At 43.7% G+C, this 19,594-nt stretch overlaps 1 protein-coding gene across 5 annotated transcripts in view; it reads left to right on the top strand.

The window, feature by feature from the left end:
* Positions 1 to 19,594, top strand: part of MAD1L1 (mitotic arrest deficient 1 like 1) — a 349,051-nt gene that overhangs the window by 245,975 nt on the left and 83,482 nt on the right. For all 5 annotated transcript variants that reach the window (XM_059861646.1, XM_059861647.1, XM_059861650.1 and 2 more), the window contains one exon: positions 13,178 to 13,368. In XM_059861646.1, the coding sequence (XP_059717629.1) occupies positions 13,178 to 13,368 (191 nt within the window). The remainder of the gene's footprint in view (positions 1 to 13,177; positions 13,369 to 19,594) is intronic.

Genomic DNA, 19,594 nt, shown 5'->3' with positions numbered 1-19,594 from the left:
AACCCAGGGAAGGGGGGAGGAGGAAACCATCTGTTACACAACAGCAGAAATGTTTTGGGGCATCCGCCTGGGAAGCTCTGGGTGATGAGTTTGGAATATGAAGGCTTATTTATATGGATGGAGCTAATTTTCTCTAAGTTATTCCTTTTTCACTCAGGGAATTACCTAATCTTACAAGAGACTCTAGGAGGAAAGATTCATTTATTCTCTGTCTTATTCAGCCCCAGGCAAGCCTGAAGATGCTCTGCCTCTTCCAAGTTCTGCTTTTTTAACTGATTCTATTAATGGAGCTTAAAGATTTTCTTCTTCTGGGTAAAAAGGGTTAATCTTTCTCATTCCCACTCACCCTTCTCCTCCTCTTTTTCTGGAGAGTTCTTTTTTTGGCAGCTCTGGCTGTTTCTATCATCTTCTCCCCCTAATCTGCCACTATCTGAAGAATTCATTACATTTCAAATCAGAGGCCTTGCTGCATACATTAGCAGGTTTTAATAGACTTGCCACGACTCAAAAAGGAGGAAAAAAAGAGAGAAGATTTAAAACTCTTGTCTTGCCGAAAGCAGACAGATTGACTCAAAAATGACTCAGTCAATAAAAGATGAGTTTTGAAAAGGCTTCCCTCTGCTCAAAGGGAGCTCGTATTCCAGAGAATTAGGTTTTTCTAAGCCCACTGTCAGAAATTAATAATACATACGGCATGTAAAATGGATTTAGCCCTCTACAGCCTTATACAAACATATCTTTGACTTGCTAAATGTGACATGACTACCAGGATTTTCCAGCCTTTATCCCAGGAGTTTGTCATCTCTCCAGAATGGTGACCTCGGTGGAATTTTTAAGCACATTAAAAAAAATTTGCTAAATGAGATTTTAATTAAGAATATGTTTCTACTTCTCTCACCCTTTTTCTCCACCCAAACCCCTGCTGTCAGAGTGTTTTATTATTATTTGCAGTCAAAATTATCCCAAAAGCTCTGGTTTAAACTCTCAGGCTATCAAGTGTCTTTGCTTGACACTTTCAGTAGCCTTCCTCTGAAGAAAGATGCTGAGCCTTCTGCAGAACCTTTGATTTGGGTGTGGGTTTTTTCTGCTGCCACAAAAAGGCTTATAGGCCAATAAAATATGTCTTTCTTAGGAAAAAAGACGGGGCTTCTGTCTTATTAGATCTATACACAAGTATTCTTGTGTGATTTGAGTTCTTCTCAGGTGGCCCTGCTCACCCTACTTAAGGTAACTCAAATGTGCAGGTGTGAAATCACTCCCCACCACTGTTTATTCCTCCATCACATTCCCTCAGCTGATAGGAATTAAAAGTGGTATGAATTTTATCCTCCTGGATGATTTGGCTTGATCCTTTATTCAAACTGGCCTTGTTGAAACCACAGGAGGTGCTGTTTTGAGCAGGTAGGTCCAATCAGCCTTCTGGATGGCTCTGGGCTGACTGCATTTGTCCATCTCTCTTTTCTCATTCTTCCAAACCCCACAACTTAATTATTTTTTAGCTATCAGAGTGGTTGACTCTGTCTTGATATCTTTTCCACATTGTCCCTTTGAAAATCTTTCCTCCACCTTAAAATTACTTATTATGAATTACCCTTTAAGCTAAGTTTGCAAAGTCACTGCATGTCCTTATCTCCTCATGGGTCTCTTCTGTCCTCAGCTGTATTATTCTGCATGTTGCCTGTGGGCTTGTGGAATGTCTTGTGTGAGTGTGCTGCAGCAACATGAAGTCTGACTCTGGACAATATCTCCTAGATGATGCAGAGAAACTTTTAAAAACATCAGTGAAGAAATGAACACACTAAAGTGCTCCATTTTGGACCATTATGTGCTCTATGGATGTTGCTTGGGCTTGAAACAAGCAGAGCTCATAATTTTTTTAAAATGTTTATGAGTTCTATGAAAAGTCTGAGCTTAGAGTTGTCGACAGTATGCACCCAAAAGTGCAGCAATAGTGTGTTCTTCTTTCCCACCACCGACAGGAGACTTGCTCAGATTTTCTTGTGCTTCTTTGGCTCCAAAGAAGCATGGGTGTTGGTGTTGGGAGAATTTCCATCAAGGTAACAAGAGGTATTTTTCACAGAGCTGAAGGTAACAAACTGGTTCAGCACTAGCAAAAGTATTTATCTGGGTAAGAGTTTTCCACTTTTATCTCTGAGGTCAGACTTGTTGTTTTTGTTGGCGGTGGTTTGTTTTTTGGGTTTTTGAATGTAAATGTGACACCTCAAGGTTACAATCCAGGGTTACACCCCTGGTTTCTGGAGTGTGTTTTCTGGTCAGAATGTGGAATTAGCAGCTGCTGGAGCATCTGTTAATGGAATTTATTCCCCCTAACTCTCCTTGGCCAGGTTGGATGGGCCTCTGAGCAGCCTGATCTAGTGAGTGGCCTCCCTGTGTGGAACAAGTTGATCTTTAACGTCCCTTACAGTCCCAACCACTCTGTGATTCTGTGTAACTGGAAATGGGCTGTCCTCAGAGGACACCCAGTAGAGCATCACCTTCTCCAGTACTGATTTCTCTGAAGAAATTTGTGTGACTAAATCTCTTTGTGTTTCTTGCACAGGCAGGGACCCTACTTACTCATTTCTGTAAAGAGCCATGAGGAGTTGTTTTCTTGGAATTCCATAGGACTTCTGCTCCACTTCATTCATGAACAACAGCCAAACAAATGCTGGTTCTTGGGTTGTATTATAAGATATTATCAGGAATTATACAACAATCCCAGGAAGAGAACACTTGGCTGCCTTCCTCCAGTCCTTGGTGTTTAAAATTCTTGGAAAACCCAAATATACAAGACCTAGAAATCAGCTGGATTTCTGCAGCTGGAATTGGTGCTGGAGTCATTCTTCTTCTGGGTCTTTTATTATAAATATCAACCTTCTTCCCAGGATAAGTCTCCAGAGTTAAATTCCTGTTATCTCATGTCATAATCAGGAGATTTTAGGTTTTTTTTGAAGATGTGCTCCTAATGTTGGCATAGAGATGAACAAAACTGAAGGGAATAAGCATGATTTTACCTTGTTTTGTGTTTGTTTCCAGTGAGTTAATTTTTTAATCTGTTCCATGTTCTCTTGACTTGAAAAAGTAGTTTTCCTGGTGAATATTATATCTCTTGAGCTTCCAGCTGCTTTGCTGGGACATAGCCACCCAATAATCTCCTTGGGAATAATTGCTGGTGTCCTTTCAGATAATACTTGTGAAAGGTGACAAACTGCTCACCACAGTGAGATTCTAATAACACAGAGATGCCCTTTGTTTGAAAGCTGGTGCAGAAATTACCCCATGCAGTTGTTGGAAAGTCAGACTTTTGATGGCAAGAAGTGAGGAATGGATTCATTCATTTGCATATAATTCCAGGCCTTTTGTGTCATCTTTTGTGTAAACCATACCATTTCCATCCCAGTGGGGAATGTGTGCTCATAATACAGGGGGACAGGAACATGGGCTTGCTCTCAGCAGGAATCAGGGTTAAACACGTCATCTACTAAAAAGGAGGAAAACAGGGTCTGGAGGAACAACAGTGAGAGAAACAGCCATGGAAAATTAATGAATCCAAGTTTTTAGACCAGCTCAGGGGAGACACACCTCCTGATGTCCCCTCTGAGTAGGCATCAGAAAAAGGGAGGAATCTGTGTCCTTCTAGGGATGAGTTGAGCTGAACTGTCCCTGCATCTGCCCCGAATCCCAGCCAAGACTTACTGTATATTTTTCTTGTAATGAGAGGCTCCATTTACCAGCCAGATCCACTGCAGCTGTCTGAGATGTACATCTTTCTCTGTGTCACTGAAATTAAACTCTTAAAAACCCTTTAGTCTGCAGCTGACTAGCATGTTCCCAGTGTAGGTTTCTCAGCTTTTTCATAAAAAGGTGATGCATTTTTGAAAACAAATGGCATAGGTGTCTCTGTCTCTGTGATCTAGAGTCAGAGAGGTCCATAAATACTTGCTTTAGCTTTTCTGTTCTTCCCTCTCTTTCTAGGTAGCCAGAAGGTCTCTCTGAGTAGGCAGTTGGTCCCAATGATGAACTTTACAATTAGAGCCTTAGTGCCCATCTTCCAAAATTTCTAATAAAATTGCATGAATATTTAATAACCAATTATTAAATATTTAAAAATTGAAAACTGAACTGGCTTGGAAGTTAGCACGTGATGAATAATTCAGGACCAGGAGAGGAGACTTGGCATTTGGGCTGAGACAGATGTTACCTTTCCTGTCTCCCTGCCCAGAGATGATTTTGGTGTCCTCCAGCCTTGGCATACTTTGTGGACAGTGCTTGGAGGCATCAAGCCTTTACCTCTTGGCCAAGATAACCAGCACAAGGTTAAGGGAAATAACCCTCCCTTATCCATAGGAACATTTCAGACTTCTGCAATGGAAATAAAAGCTCCAGAGGCTGAAATAACATGATTGAAAGCCTGGTTATCCAGGAGATGGCTCTGTTTCCAAACATCTTTCATGCTCCAGGGAAATAAGTTTGCTTGTCTTTACATCTGTGTCACAATCCTGCAGTTCTGCTGTTTGAAAGTCCTTTTTCCCCTCTTGCTCTGCTGCTGCTCCACACTGAACCAATGCTCTGTTCTGCTTCAGCATGAGCATCTTTAAAGGATTGTTTTCATAAAGTGGACACCAGACAATGAAGCAGAACATGAAAAATATGCCAATAAAAACAGGGCAGAACCTGCTGTCCCGTGAGAGGAGGTCTGGGGCACTCAGAAGAGTGCTCAGAGGAAACATCTGATGTGATTCTTGAGCAGAGTGCCTTTGGGTCCTGCTGCAGGAGCACAAGGAGCAGGGAGAAGGGTTTGGGAATGGTTTGACTAGTTGGCATCCAGAGAGCTTTCAGGCTAAGAGCAATACATTTACAGAGCCAACACTTCAAAACACTATTAAGGGGATAAACAGGGGAGGAAAAAAACATTGAATAGAAGGAGCAAGTGGAGGCTTTTTAAAGCTTAATTTCCTTTGGAACAAAAGCCCTAAAACAAACTCCACAATCTTCTGCCATTAAAAACACAAGTAAGGTGGCATGCTGCAGAGCCTTGCCTTTCTCTGTGGCAGTGCCATTGTGTTCTCCCAGCTGGCTGAAGCCTGTGCATTTTCCTGGCTGTGCCCTGCAGGCTGTGCTCAGCACCCGCGGGGCCCTTGGCTGACCTTTCCAGTCTCCCCACCTCAGGGCAGGGAACAGTGTCATAAAAAAGGGAGTTCTGGAGATGGGAATGGGGTTATTATGGGGTTATAATGACTGTGAGGGAGTTATTGTATGGGCAGAAGGGCTTGTGGCCAGCCATGCTCCCAACAGTCAGGGAGTCTGTAGGGTTTGGAGTTTGGTCTGTGCATCCCAAACCAGAACTGAAGGGTACCTGTATGATGCCCTGCCCCATCTCAGCACCTGTCTTACACCATAGAGTTATTTAACAACAACTTTAGACCTGGGAGGAACCTCATGAGGCCTTTGTTAGTTCTATATTTTGATTGTCTGCCTGCAAAGCTACAGACTTTTTGTGTCGTGAACACAGACTGTGCAATGCAGAAAACTGAGGAAGACAAGAAACCGTAAGTAACATAATCTTGGACACTACCACTGAGTTCTAATAGCATTTCCATGAGTCTCAGCATCTGAATTTGACTATAAAAAGTTCCATGAGTAAGAGCAGAATGGTTTTGCTCCTGGGAAGGCTTGAAATCATCTCTTGCCAGCAGTGGAAATCTCCCGTTCACAGCTTCTGTGAGCATCATCAGCTAATAAACTGTGAAGCACTCTCTAATGCATGATTGAATATTGTCCACCCTGTGCTGTGAATTACTAAAACTCCTGCAAAAAGTCTTCACTGTGAGAGAGAACAAAGCTATTTCTGGAGCTGTTTTTCTCATTTGGTTTAATAGCAGATGTTGGGTGCTGTTGCAGAGGTTTAAATACATCCAAGTGTTTTGGGGTAGTACTGATAGTAGTGATGTGCAAATGGAAACAAAATAATGGGCAGAGTGCAAGGGAGGTGATAGGCAGAGGATAAATTAATCTATTAGATGCTTCTGCAGACCATCCTGTCTAATTAACAATGCATATTATATATGTTAATTATATAGTTCTTAGGATTAATCTTTTCATTAGACACTTGAGTGGTTTCAAAGCACTTTTTTTCTTGGAAGCAACTTAGTGGAGAAGTGATTCTCCTTCATCTGACAAGTGATACAAATTATGCCCCAGTTTTTTGCTACCTGACTTCCCTGAACTACAGCCCATGTAAAGTCCCACTGACTTTTTTTTTTTTTTTTAACTCCAAAATAGATTACCTGAAAAACACGTAGGCTGGAAGACTTATGCCTGAGACTTGCTGGCTAGTTCTAGAAGCAGAAGTTAAGTACTTTCCTGTGAACTGGAGTGACACAGTATATTTGTGTTGTTAAGGTGAGGCTATTTTTTGCATCCAGAGTTAATGACTTGCTGCAGCTCTGGCTGACATCACTTTGTTCTGAGAAGTGCTGTTGGGCTGTAATTGCCATATGGAAGGGAAGTGTGGCTGGCAGACTTTAATCATGGTTTGGGAGGTGGAGGGAGATGTCTTCCTGCTTGGGTCACAATTTATGACCAGTGTGACCACCCTGATTTCCAAACTGTTTGTGCCATATTATGCTAATTGATGGAGTCCATCTTGGGCCAGAAATAGCTCTCCTGAGGTTAATTTCTCCTGTGTCTGGGGTGTGTGTTGCCATCCCCACTGAGTTCTGTATTGCTGCAAGCAGGCTGCTCACACCATTACAGCCACAGATTTTAGTGGTGCCCAGGGTCTGTTCACACAGCACTGTGCTGCCTCCACTGAGAACAGCTGCAGGAACTGGGCTGAGCTTCCAAAAGCCCACTTGTTTTCTTCCTTCCCCCACTCCAAAACAGCTCTGCCAACAAGAAGGAGGACAAGGAAAGCTCCAAGCAGTGCCGAGGCTGGGATGCCCTGAGAGAACCTTTTGCTCAGGGGTGGTTCATTGGCCAGCCTCAGGTGTGCTTGTGAGTTTTGCAATTTGGTGTTGTAATCTCAGTTTTAGCAAAAGGAAGAAAAGAAAATCACTCTTCACTTGATCCTGACCCATGTTCTATCTGTGTGTAGGTACTGCAGGAGAGAGTTGATGCTTTTCCACAGCTTCCTCTCTTTGGTTCTCAGTGTCCTGCTGCTCTTGCCTTACCCTTCCAATTCTTCTGCTACTTTCTTCAAGTTATCAGAGGATAATTAATTATGTCCTTTGTAAAGGTGCACGGGTTGTCTGAAATGGGGCCTTCAGCCAACCATCTTCAGTGAAGAGAAACATCTGGGAAATTATTTTTTTAGTGGGCAGTTCTCAGGCAGGGCAAGAGCTGCAGCTGGTCATGGTGGTGGAGACCTTTACTTGTGCTGTGCTGCCTTTGAAAAGTCTCCCCAGAGCTGCTGGAAGGGCAAGCTGGTGGCTGGAGGAGGGGGCTGGGAGGTGCATTGAACCATATGGTACATACACAGTTTAAAAATAAACCAATGTTGACTGATCAAATAAATACCACTTAGGTTTCAAATTGAACAGCCAGTGCAGTCTGTTGAATATAAAACTGTTTTTACCTTCAAGAAAAGTTATAATTCATGGCTGTAATGTCACAAATTTCAAGTTTTGCAGAGAGCAGTGTGAGGCTGCCAGACTGTAAGGTCGAGTAGGGGTGGTGTGGGGCTGTGTGGTCCCACTCCCCCAGGGCATAAAGCATGCCTATAAAATCTAGCAAAGCGAATTTTATTTCTCAAAAGCAATGGTCATAAACTTGCCTACATCAGAAAATGTTCAGCTCTTCTCCTATTAGCCTTTATTTAACACGATACAATTTATTTTTATGTTGTGCCCTTCACAGAATATCACAGAACTCTTTTCAGACATTGCTCCTCATAAACTGAGGCTGGCAAAGAAAATTCCAGCTTGAGGTTTGAGCAGGGGAATGACTGGAAGGGCCCCAGGTGCAGAGACACAGATGGGAAGAACAGACCTGCAATGGATGGAGTAATTCAGTATCAGTTTGGGGGTGCAGGGGGTGGCTCAGGAGTGCCACTGCATGGCAGCAGCTCCTGTAGATGGGGGAGAATAAATGTAAATGTACCTTGCTGCTTGGAACTGAGAAAACAGTGTTTCCTCTTCCCATTGTGGAGCTTGTGTGAACAAGGTGGTTCTGGCATCCTTTTCTGTAAGCTGGAAACAAAATTTAAGCAATCTCTTGTTTAAGTGAAGCAGGGTTGGTGAAAATGCAGCATCCTCCACTGTCACATGTCACTGTTGGGTGGCATCTGTCTTGAGGCGCCCTGGCAGGGTCAGCAGGGACAGGAATTGATGTGTAAATACTTTATCCTGTGTGTGTTGGAGTGAGTGACCCCCAAACATGTCACTGAGGGAAAGTAACCTTTAATGGAGAGTTAGAAAGGACTGCAGGCCTTTCTGAGAGAGATATATATTAGCTGGGATTGCAGCTGAATTAATGCAGCTACATGGCTTGTGGCATCTTTGAGGATGGGCAGAACAAATTTGTATTTTCCTGGAAAAGACTAGTGATACATTTAATTTCATGCCACTTTTGGCATGCTCAGAGTCACATTGTTTCCTTCTCTTTCCCTGGGGAAAAGGCTAAGCGTAAATTTGGTTTTCTTTGGTGCAGAGGCTGCTATTGTTATTGATTGACCTGGCTGAACTTGGAGCAAGAGTCAAAGCTGTGGTATTTCCAGGCTGCTCTGAACAGTTTCAGATGTAAGGAGTGTCAAAGCAATGGAATAAAAAGCAGTGACATTTCCAATTCGAGACCAAAAAAGCCCAACTCATATTTTATTTATTTATCCAAAATAGTTTGAATTATTCATTAAAGTCAATGTAAGTGTGTGAAAATACAAGGTGTTTCAAGAAGCAGTATCATTAGGAGGAATTAATAATTTGGCAATATTAATTTTCTAACAGAGTAATGATTTTTTTTTTAAAGTGAGGATATTTTTTTCCACATCAAACTCTTCAGGACAGGCAACTTTTTCTGCACACTCTCAGCCTGAATACAAAGGAGATGGGACAGTATTTCTATATATTTTCTTGTTCTCTCTATTGTCCTTTTTTTTTTTTTTTCAGGCCAGTCATTGCCTCCAACCAAGGCATGGCCTGTGTAACCTCCTTCTTATTTTCTCAGTTCTTATTTGCCTCATAAACTTGGAGATGCTTTGGCATCCCTTCTTTGGGATGAAGAGTGTTTGTGATGTGACCTTCCCCATCCGTGGCCTCTGCAACTTCTCTCACCTGTGTTGTGCAAGTGGAACAAGGTCAAATACAGGAACTTAAACAGGTTCTCTAAATGCAGAGATTCTCATTTTCAAATACTGTCCTTTGAAGATGTTAAATCTAATTCTCCATTGGGAAAGATCTGAATGGATCAAGATGTTCAGGTTTCTGTAGGTGGTAGATGAAAGGGGTGGACACATTAGTGCTGTCACTGGAGCCTTGCTCTGACCATCCCAAAAGGATGTCCCTCTGTTCCAGGGCCTCTGTGGCTGTGCCCTGAACACTGCTCTGAAATAGCTGAGTTGCACTCTGTGCAAGTGATGACTTTTAAATCAATTTTTCCTGACTGTGCGAGAAATTTGGCGGGAATTAGCGGTATTAGGTGAGGCTTAAGAATTAGCGTTTTCACACCTTTGAATTCAGATGCAGAGCAAACAATGAGCTGCATTTTAGCTTAACATCTTCACTTGATGGGGGACATATTAGAAAGATTAATTACTGTCCCCAAGTCTGTGCATATGCTGCTGTCCTGCTGGCTGGGTCCAGGAAACCCATGGTGCCAGGTCTGCACCTAAACAGACCCATGGTGCAGAGAGGATCCATAGGTACCCTAAAATTAGTCATTCTTTGCCATTTTAGACACCCCAAGGTGTCTGAGACATTGGCCCGGGGCTGGCTGGTATCACACAGAACCTGCAGGATGTTTCTTTCCTGCAGAAGTGTGATGAGAGGGGATAAGATATCCTAGGACACCTCAAATGGCTTTGTTCCAGCAGTGGGATCCCATCTGAATTCTCTCAAGTCTCAGTTTACCTTCCTCTGAAGTTACTCTTCCAAGGATCCTGCTCATGGTGTGCTTTCTTGGTTGTGTCAGCAGATCCCTCAGTGGAAAGTAAGGCCAGTCACGGTGCTGAGTGCTGTCCTGAGTTAAACCAGGAATAGCCCCGGGTTGAATTGTTCCCAGGGGATAAACACTGCAGGAGGGAGGCACCAGCTGGAGCTGAGCTGCTGAGCACTGCGCTTAATTGGGCGTAAAGGAAGAGCAATCTCTGTTTTACAGTCAGGGTTCAGTGGACCTTTCACCGGGGGCAGCTGCAAACTCAGGCATTCCTGTTGTGTCCCTGTGCCTGCTTGGGTTTTTTTCCTGCTCTGTCCCTAAGCTAAAGAAGCCCTGATGGAGTCACAGGAGGGATGACAATGCTTTATCCCACCCCTGGCTGACGCTGGCACATTCACTGCATCTACATTAGCAGCTCCCCAGTTCAGCACCTTGTGCCAGTGGCTGACACAAGGCATCTCTAACGAGCAGATAAGTTTTTCATGCAGATAATTCCTCCAGCCAGGACACCAACACTGCTGCAGGCTCTGGAAAGAGGGCCAGGAGGAGCAGCAGGGAGGCAGCAAGGGCACGCAGTCCAGTCGGGGGTGAAGGCTCCCTGGTACTTCAGTTACACTGCAAAGCTCCAGATTTCTTGTATAAAAGAGTCATTGTAGTCAAAGGTTTTCCTTTCTCACCCTGAGGGGAGTGGAGGGAAGCAGTTGCCATCACTCAGTTGCTATTGCAAAGTCAGAGGGTTGTTTAACTAGGCCAGCACTGTTGGGTGGGGGTGATTATGCTGGTGGTGGCCACTGCCAGGACCAAGTCTGAGAGACAAAACAATGGAAAAAGCACTAACTCTTCATGAATAACAAAAGCTGTTCAAGGAGTTAATGAATTAGGGTGCCATCCACCTCTGAGGTTATAAAAGTTGGGAGAGACAACCTCTGAGATGCAGTAGGAAGAGAGAGATTTACTTTTCCAAGGCTAGACTGCATTTATTAGGGAAAAAAATATTGCTGTTGGACATGGGCAATATATTAAAGGCAGGGCTGTCTCTGACAGTGACGAAATGTTATTTACCACTGCAGTGTGGTCACTGAATTTTTACTTTCATATATAGGATTTTGTCCTTAACAGTTGCATAGCTGAATGAAAACTGAGAATATCCAGGTCAGAGCCACCCATTAACCTCCCAATTTCAGAGGCTGATTACTTGATTAATCAAAGACCAGTCCCAGCTGAGATGATGGGGAAAGGGTTGTAATAATCCAGAGAAGGGTTGAATTAATTACACATTGATGAGTTGCTGTGAGTGGGAAGGTGGGTGGTCAGAAAAGAGCCTTTTTGAGCTCTTGAGAAGGGACTGTGTATAAGACACAACCCTTTGGGCCATTAAGGGTGCTTTGGATATTCTCTACTTGCTTTACATCCCCCTACAACTGGGAGGTTCCCTGTATAGCAGGGTTTTAATGAACCAACTGGTGATGTTCCCCACAACTGGTTTGCTCCCCTTCATAAAGCAAGATCCAGGGTAAAGGCAATCATTGCTTGTACATCACCACCAGAAGCTGCTCAGGAAGGTGGAGCTGGATTAGCTGAAGGTAAGGAGCTGGCCAGGGTTAACTCTCCCTGAGTGGATGCTCTCACTCAGAAGTAAAGGGACATGTAGTTCTCTTTAACCATTAAAGAGTTCCTGTCCTTGCCTGGGGATTAAACTGAGTTGGATTAAGGCCAAAGTACTTCTGAGCAGGGGCATCCTCAGTGGCATTTAAGGCACTTTACCTTAACACATTGAATTATCCTTTTGTTCCACCCACAGTGCCTAAACCAAAGCAGTACAGGAGATGAGAGGTGACTGGCTCTCTCCTGGTGTGCCTGCAGCTGCTCAGAGGTCAATGTCACTGGCAGGTCCATGGCCTTGCACTTTCCATCCTACATCCTCCCTGCACTGTGCCTGGGAGGCCAGTGGAAACACTTTCCAGCAAGTACTCAAGCAAAAAAATTTCCAGCTCACTTGGGAAGCAATAATGTTTTTAGTATGGGCTCTATAAACCCAGCCAAAAACATTCCTCATATTCCAGCAGTCACCTTGCTCTGAAGTTCCTGCTGTCCTGCTGCTGGATCTGAAGTAGCTAAACTAAAGACATATGGGCTGCAAATGCTGCAATTATGTCTCTGATCACAGCACAAAGCCTTAAACCTCAGAATGACAAAGAGGTATTCGACTGAGGAAGTCTATTTGTTTGCTGTTAGAAGGAGTCAGGATTTTTCCTAACCCTGGACTGCAGTGTTGATAAAACAGGCTGACTTGAGAGACATCTCTAGTGTATATTAAAGTAAAGCCAATCTCTTTAATTAATGGGATGATAAATCGAGGTTTAATTACTCAGAAGGCACCTTGGGTGAAAGATTCATGGTAATTGTTGTGTATCCTCTTGAAGGATTCACAGTACTGGCAGCTCCCTTTGTAGCAATAAAACACAGGGTGAGTGGCAGGCAGTCTCCCAGGACCTCTCTGATAGGGACTAGTCCAGTTAAGGTGGCAAATGCAAAGAGGCAGAGGTGCTCTCCAGGCTTTTTATCACGATAAAAGCCCCTTCCCAAACCTTGAGGGATTCCTAAGCAGTGTGTCAATTTGAGATCAAAGCACTTACCTCAAATCTCCTCCATTGGAGGAGATTTCCCTTGTAGGCAGCTTCCTCCTGATGCAACCATACAGAGGCATATTTTGGACCATTTTTCCACTTCATTGCTTTCTGTAGAGGAGCACCCTTCTCTTGGGCTCTGTGTAGACAACAAGGCGCGTGCATGTGGTGAAATGGATGCTATAGCTTTGAATTTTTGTAGTGTGTTGTTAAAAGACTGGCTAAGCAAAAGAAAAATCCATCCCACCAAGACATGTCTGTTTTCCTTACTCCCCAGTTTACTATCTTGTAGTCTGCTGGGGCCAGGAGGAGAGGCATCCAGCTTGCTTGTTTCTTGCCTGCTTAATTCGCTTTTTAATTAACCTTTTCAATTCGCCCAGTTTGGCTAGCACTGTAAGTACAGCACAAGGGCTCCGTGCTGGTGACATATAAGAAAATACCCATTTTCCTCCCTTACCCAGAGCTGAAGAAGCAAGTGGAAAGTGCAGAACTGAAAAACCAACGCCTGAAAGAAGTTTTCCAGACCAAGATCCAGGAGTTCCGCAAGGTGTGCTACACACTCACGGGCTACCAGATTGACATCACCACGGAGAACCAGTACAGGCTCAGCTCCATCTACGCTGAGCACCAGGGGGACTGCCTGCTTTTCAAGGTAGGTCTGTGCACCCCTGCCTGCACCTGCTTCTTTGGGTTCATGGTTTTCAACGTGCCAGGGTGTATTTGCTCTTTCTCAGTGATTGGACTGGAAAATCGCTGCCCCGTGTTACCTGGCAGAATGTTGCTCGTGGGGGAAGTAAAGATCCTTTCTTCTGTTAAAAAGTAGGAGGTTTGACATCTGGTCTCCCACTTATATATCAAAGTCTGGAGTAAATAGAAGAGACTCTATATGCATAATACCTCAGGCATCTGGCCTGGCACTTCACCTTTTTATATTATCAGTTACATGCCGCAGTAATAAAACCTTATGTAACTATCAAGGCTCATCATTACTTCACTATGAGATATATGTCCCTATGTTTTTTTACCATCCTCTAGCTTGTCTGCGTGTCATCATCTTGTCTTTATGTAAATTGGAATCCCTTTTGAGCAGCAACTCATCCTGGTGTGTGTGAAGTGCCATTTATGTGAGCGGCACAGATGAGTAGCAATAACAGTCTGTCTTCTGTCTGTCGGGTGCTTTACTGGTCTGGCTGGGTGGGCTGTGAGCTTGTGGCTTGACACAGGGGCTGTTTTCCTGCTGTGTTACCTTCTGAGCTGATGCATTAGAGCACTGAGGTGTGATGTTAGAAGTCACCAAGATGTTAAGTCTGTCTTTAGACTGGTTCAAGTGCCAACAGCCCAAGTTTACAGGTCAATGGGAGAACTTTCTTCTTCTCCATGGCAAACACAACACTTTAACACTTAAAGTCATACCTGCCTCCCACTGATCCTCCCGAGGTCAAATCTCCTTCAAGAAGGGTTTTGGAGGTGTTCAGTACAGAAGGGAACTCTACCAGCAGGAAGTGGGGAAGTTCTGTTTCTGCAGACCTACAGCTGCGTGCCACATGTGGATGGTTATCAGATTGTTTCTCTACATAACAGGAGAAATGTTTTCCTGTTCTGCAACTTTAGTGCCTCAGGAAAAAAAAAAAAAAACAAGAAACAAATAAAACCCAACAAATAGAACAAGTGAGGGTGTGTATAAGACAGCACCTAGGATCTTCAGTAAAGCTAGGAGAATATCCCCAAAACAGTCATATTGCTTGGCCTTAGGAGATTTCTGGATTACCTGAGGCACATGGCAGCAACAAAAGCAGCTCAGTGCCCAGGGAAGATAATAATTCTGTTGATTTTAAGGTGCTGTCATTGAATCCTGAAAATAGTTCTCTGTTGAGATGGTGCAGTGCTGCTCTAACACCTCCAGAGACCTGTGCTCACACCTGTAGTGTTAAATATCCAATGAATGAAACTTCAGCAGGCTCCTGGAGATGTCTGTTGGATGCCATGGCCACACAGTACAAGTTGCAGGTTTTTCTGCACCACATGACATGCTTGGAGAAGGTTAAGGAAATGTGAGAAAATTGTATGCTGGCCACATGAACAAGAACTGGCTGGAAGCTCAGGAGCTTGCCACTGGTAGAAAGAAGCTCTCCTTGGTGAAAATGCAATATAAATTATTTATATGCAGGACAGGGGATACTAAAGTAGAGATTTCTCTCTCTACACATTCTTCTTGCTTTCTCTTCTTCATTTGAGTATTTATTCCCAAGTATGTCCCAAGGATGGAGGTGAGTGTCAACAGGTAAAGAAGATCTCTCATTTCTTAGAGCCAAGGGTGGGTCATTTATTGATTCTTGGAATTCCTTGGGCTCTCTTACCTCACCACCTCTCCGGACAAGAGGAGCAGATTTGCTAACTTCAACATGAATTATAAAACTTCAGAATTTTTCTCCCTGTTAAGTAAACTGCAGACAATTCCCACTGGCTGCAGCTTTGAATAGTAGTAGAATATAAACAACAAATTATTTCCTTGCTGAGTCCAGGCAGCTGGTTTGCTTGTATGTATGAAGGCTTGAATCCTGACTATAGCTTCCAGCAGGGTTGTGTGTTTATGCTGTGGAATTTCTGAGCCATAGCAGACTGTGGGTGTTTGTGTGCATTTCATTAACCCAGAGAGGTCACAAAGCATGGAAGCTATTTGTATTTATTCTATTCAAGCAGTTTATGGAACAGGGTCTATATAATTAAACCAGAGAAGTCCCTTGGCACTTTACAAGCTTCTGTAGTTCGGCTGTAAACTTTAAAAGCATATTTCAGTAGCACTGCTGGTGGCATTTAATTTTAAGTGAGGGATGCAATAGGAGCTCCTGTAATGTAACCCCTTCAAAGCTAAATGAAGATGAAAGATGTTGGTTTTCCTGGCCAAGGTGTGCTGTTACTATAGTGGAGCTTATTATCTACCTGCTGGATGTGTCCAGCCAGTTTGCATTAATTGGGATTTCAGCTCCAGTGAAAGGGTTAATCACTGTGCTGTGCTGGGAATGTCAATGACTGCATCTATAAATGAGCACTGAATTCCAATGAAACCATACCACTAGTTATTGGTGATCCCTATCAGTGCAACAGATGAGCTCATCAGCTTGAAGGATGTCCCAGTGATTTTCAGCCCCTCTGTGAGTGCGTGGGCACAAAGGCACATCTCAGGCTTCACAGCTCGCTCCTGTTTGTTTGCTCCTTTTTATTGTTTCAATTAAACACTGTGGAAAGGCTGTTACAGATTCCTCACTAGGAGTTTAGATTCTGATGATTTTTTTGTGGGCTGTAATGCATTGTAGCTCCTGGGGCACTTGACAGTTTTGTATTCCATTCCTGTTGCTGCTCCATTAGATGTGTCCAGCCGTGGCACAGACTTTGTGTTCAGTGTGATGCTTCACTGGTGTGTCTAGACCAGCCCACCCATCAGATAGCCAGGAACTGCCTCAAGTCCCTTTGTAACAAGCCATTAAAGATGTCTGTTAAAACAAACAAACATTGCTGGGGAGCCTCTGGATCAGCTTATCTGGCTCAGAATGAGGAGGTGGCAAATCAGGCTGTCATTGCCTGGCCAGGCTGTTTATCCTTGTCTCTGGCTGGGTCTTGAATGGAAGTAAGGAAATGAGGTCTTTAGAAAGGCAATGACAATTGTTTCAGACAGAGAAAGTCCTTCAGTAAACAGAAAGACTGGTCAAATTTGAAGAGGAGATGATTTGGAGACACTTGTACAAATGAACAAACAGTGGAAAGAAATTAAAGTGCAGGCTTTTTTCTTTTTGTGTGCCTAAGGACACAGTCCCAGCCAAAGCATTTGAAGTCAATCAGTTTAAAAGAAAAAGAGTAGAAATCCTTTTATTTGATAACCCTATGGCTTCAAGGAACTACTGAGAGCAGGAGGCCACTGCATTTTCTAAAACGTTAAAATATCTTTGTGGACAAATAATAATATCTAGTTTTACATTAAATATGTACATTTACCCAATGTAGGGACATTCAGAGCTCTCTGGAGATGTAAAGGCAACTCCTTACTATAGAGATTAGAAAGAGAATTCCTCTTATTTTGCTGCTTATTTTTTTGGCTTGGGTATAGAAATTATTTTGCTGCTTCTGTACTTGGCAATGTTCAAGTCCATCCTTTGGAAATAGGAATCAAGACCTGAGTGAAGAAGAGGGAGCAATCTGTTCTTGGTTATTCTCAATGCTTCAGGTAAACTGTTTCCAGTGTTGCAGCATGAATGTGGGGCTGGTCACTTTGAAAATATCTGGGCTGAACAGGTCATCAGTCTGATCCTGTGTAATTGTCAATGTTTGCAGTCTTTCTGGGCTCAGATTCCTCTACTTTCTTAAAAAGGAGTGCTCATATTTCTTGATAATTCATGCCTAAATTATTTGGGTCTAAATTGGTTGGGAAGGAAGTTAAACCAGACAGACTCTTTCCACTGTCACAGTGTGTTGTGTGTCTGAGCTCATAAATAATCCTGGCCACAAGGCTGCCTTTAGACAGATATTTTCTGTAAACTCCCTGCCTAGTCTTGCAGAGCACAGAATTCTCTCTGCTTCCAGGTCTCACTTGTGTTTTTATTTTCTGTCAAAATTATCAACTGAAAACCCAAATACCAGCAGTAGTTCATTGAAGAGCATCTCCAGTTTGATAGGCTGTATTCCTTGAGAGAATACCCAAGATACCAGACAGCAAACAAAACCAGGAGCATCTTGACATGGCTTGAGAGTGTGGCCTGCTCCAGGGCTGGCACTTCTTGCTGCAAAACAAAACCTTTGTTGGTGTCCTGTTGGATTGGTAATACAGTCATAAAATCAAGTAAAATCCATAGCTTTTCTACAACATGATAAATTAAAAGGCTGTGTAAAGCTGGTGTGCATCCACTGTCTTTGCACACTTCTTTAAGGAGTTAAATACAGAATTAGTTTGCAGATCTGTAAGGGGAACTGTAACTATCAAACTTCAGGGCCACCTGAAAAGTGAACACTTGCTTCTGATGTAGATCACTGTGGGTGCAGAGGCTGAGCATGAGGGTGTAAAAAGGATATGGAATATTTCTTTCTTTGAATGGAAGAAGGGTGTGGAAGAAGGACAGACACCACCTTGAACTGCCCAGTCCTCCTTAGCTTGCCCCATGGCTTGGGTACCTCACTGTCCTCTTGCTTCCATATTGACCAGATGTGTAAAACACAACAGGACTGTAGTGTGCACAAGATGCAATAGGTTAATTCTCTTTTCTTCAGGAGGGAAATGAGGCTGGATTGAACAAGAAAGAACTTGGAGGCTGTTTTTCAAACACTAAGTGATGCTGACAAACTGCTGGTTGAAGGGGGGAGGCAAAACTCATGTGGTTAAATGTGCAGAGGGAGTCTGGTCTGCTGAGATTCCAGCACAAGCTGAGTACCAGTCTGGCCAGGGCACGCTGGTGAATGATGTACAGCTCAGAATAAGCAGGATGGTTAATGCAGGGATTACTTTTAGTCTCCTGAGTGCTCTTGTTTCCTCTTGAAGCTGGCAGAACTGATGGGAGCTGTGATTCTTGAGTCCACATTCTTGGCATACCTGCAGTTTCAGTTATTCCTCCTCAAACCTAGCAGAGTGTCTTGGGGAAGCCTGTTCTAGCTGTTTGTTTCTTTTTGTATCTCTATCTTCTCCCCTCTCCTCCTCTTCACCCTTGATGAGTCTCGAGGGGAGAAGCAAATCACAGTTTTGATGGAGAGCTATTCTTCCAGCCGCCGCTTCACACTCTTGCACACACAATCAAAACTAACAATGGGGCTCATCGGTGGAGCAGGCCAGGCAGCAAGAGATTGATTAGGGACTGTAGGCCTCTCTTAACTCCTCATTCTTGTTAATTGCAAGTTATTTCATTTTCATGTTGTGTTTTCAATTTGTCTGTGTGGTTGTTGGAGGCTTGATTTCAGCTCAGCTCCGGGGGCACCGGCCATCGCTGTGTGAGCGTGGTGCCTTCCTGCTGGATGATTGCTGGGATTCCTGGAAGGGTCAGCAAGCATCCATCCTGGGTTGCACTAATCAGCAGCCTCTAAAAAGAGCTGCTGAGCAGTCTATGGTGTTACAGCATCAAATCCTGTGTTTTACCTTCCCACACGTAATTTTCTTTCATATATTGTAGCAGCCTGTTTTGTGTTAAGACCCAACTTTAATTCTTGCTACTGGCTTCAAAGTGCTCTTCATGCTTTTCTTTCTTCCTTACACAGTTTCTCTCTTACTGCATATGCTTCTCTGAACAACTGCCTATTCCCTAGTGCACATTAGGGCTTTTTCTTTCTTTGTTTTTAATGAAGCCAGTCATTTCGAGTATACTGGAAAAATCTAACAGAAGGTTTTCCTGTTGACTGCAAAATTTCTGAGCAAAGACCTGAAGAGGCTGGGCTGAACCTTCTTCCAACTGAACAGAGGGAATGCTCTTTGTCTGCCTCTCTTCCCCACCTGTACTGGGTGGATGATGCTCCTGCCAGTCCCTGAACTGTTGTGGGAATAAATGGTCGGTGCTGGTGGGGAGCACAGAGCACCTTTGGGCTGGGAATACCCATCCCTGTTACCTGCCAGTGTGGCACAGAACCCATTTCAGTGTCTTGGCACCACTTGCTCCCCTTCCTGCCATACCTGCAAGTCTGCCAAGGCAGACCCAGGCATGGAGGTAATTAATGCTGGTGATATTGGAGCATTATTCCAGTGACAGTCTTTCCTGACTAGCAGGAGAATGGGATGGGTGAGGCTTTCTGAAAGGCCAGAGATCTGTCTTGCTCGTGGGTGCATCCTCTGTGTTGGACTGACTGCTGTGTTACCTGGTGAGGCAGATACAAAACCTGTCACAAAAGCAGGCCTGGTTTGGAACAGGAAA

Source organism: Haemorhous mexicanus, chromosome 17 (genome assembly GCF_027477595.1).
Source record: "Haemorhous mexicanus isolate bHaeMex1 chromosome 17, bHaeMex1.pri, whole genome shotgun sequence".
Classification (NCBI taxonomy): Eukaryota; Metazoa; Chordata; class Aves; order Passeriformes; family Fringillidae; genus Haemorhous; species Haemorhous mexicanus.
Note: the sequence above shows the minus strand (reverse complement) of the source record. Positions and strands in the feature narration are given on the sequence as shown.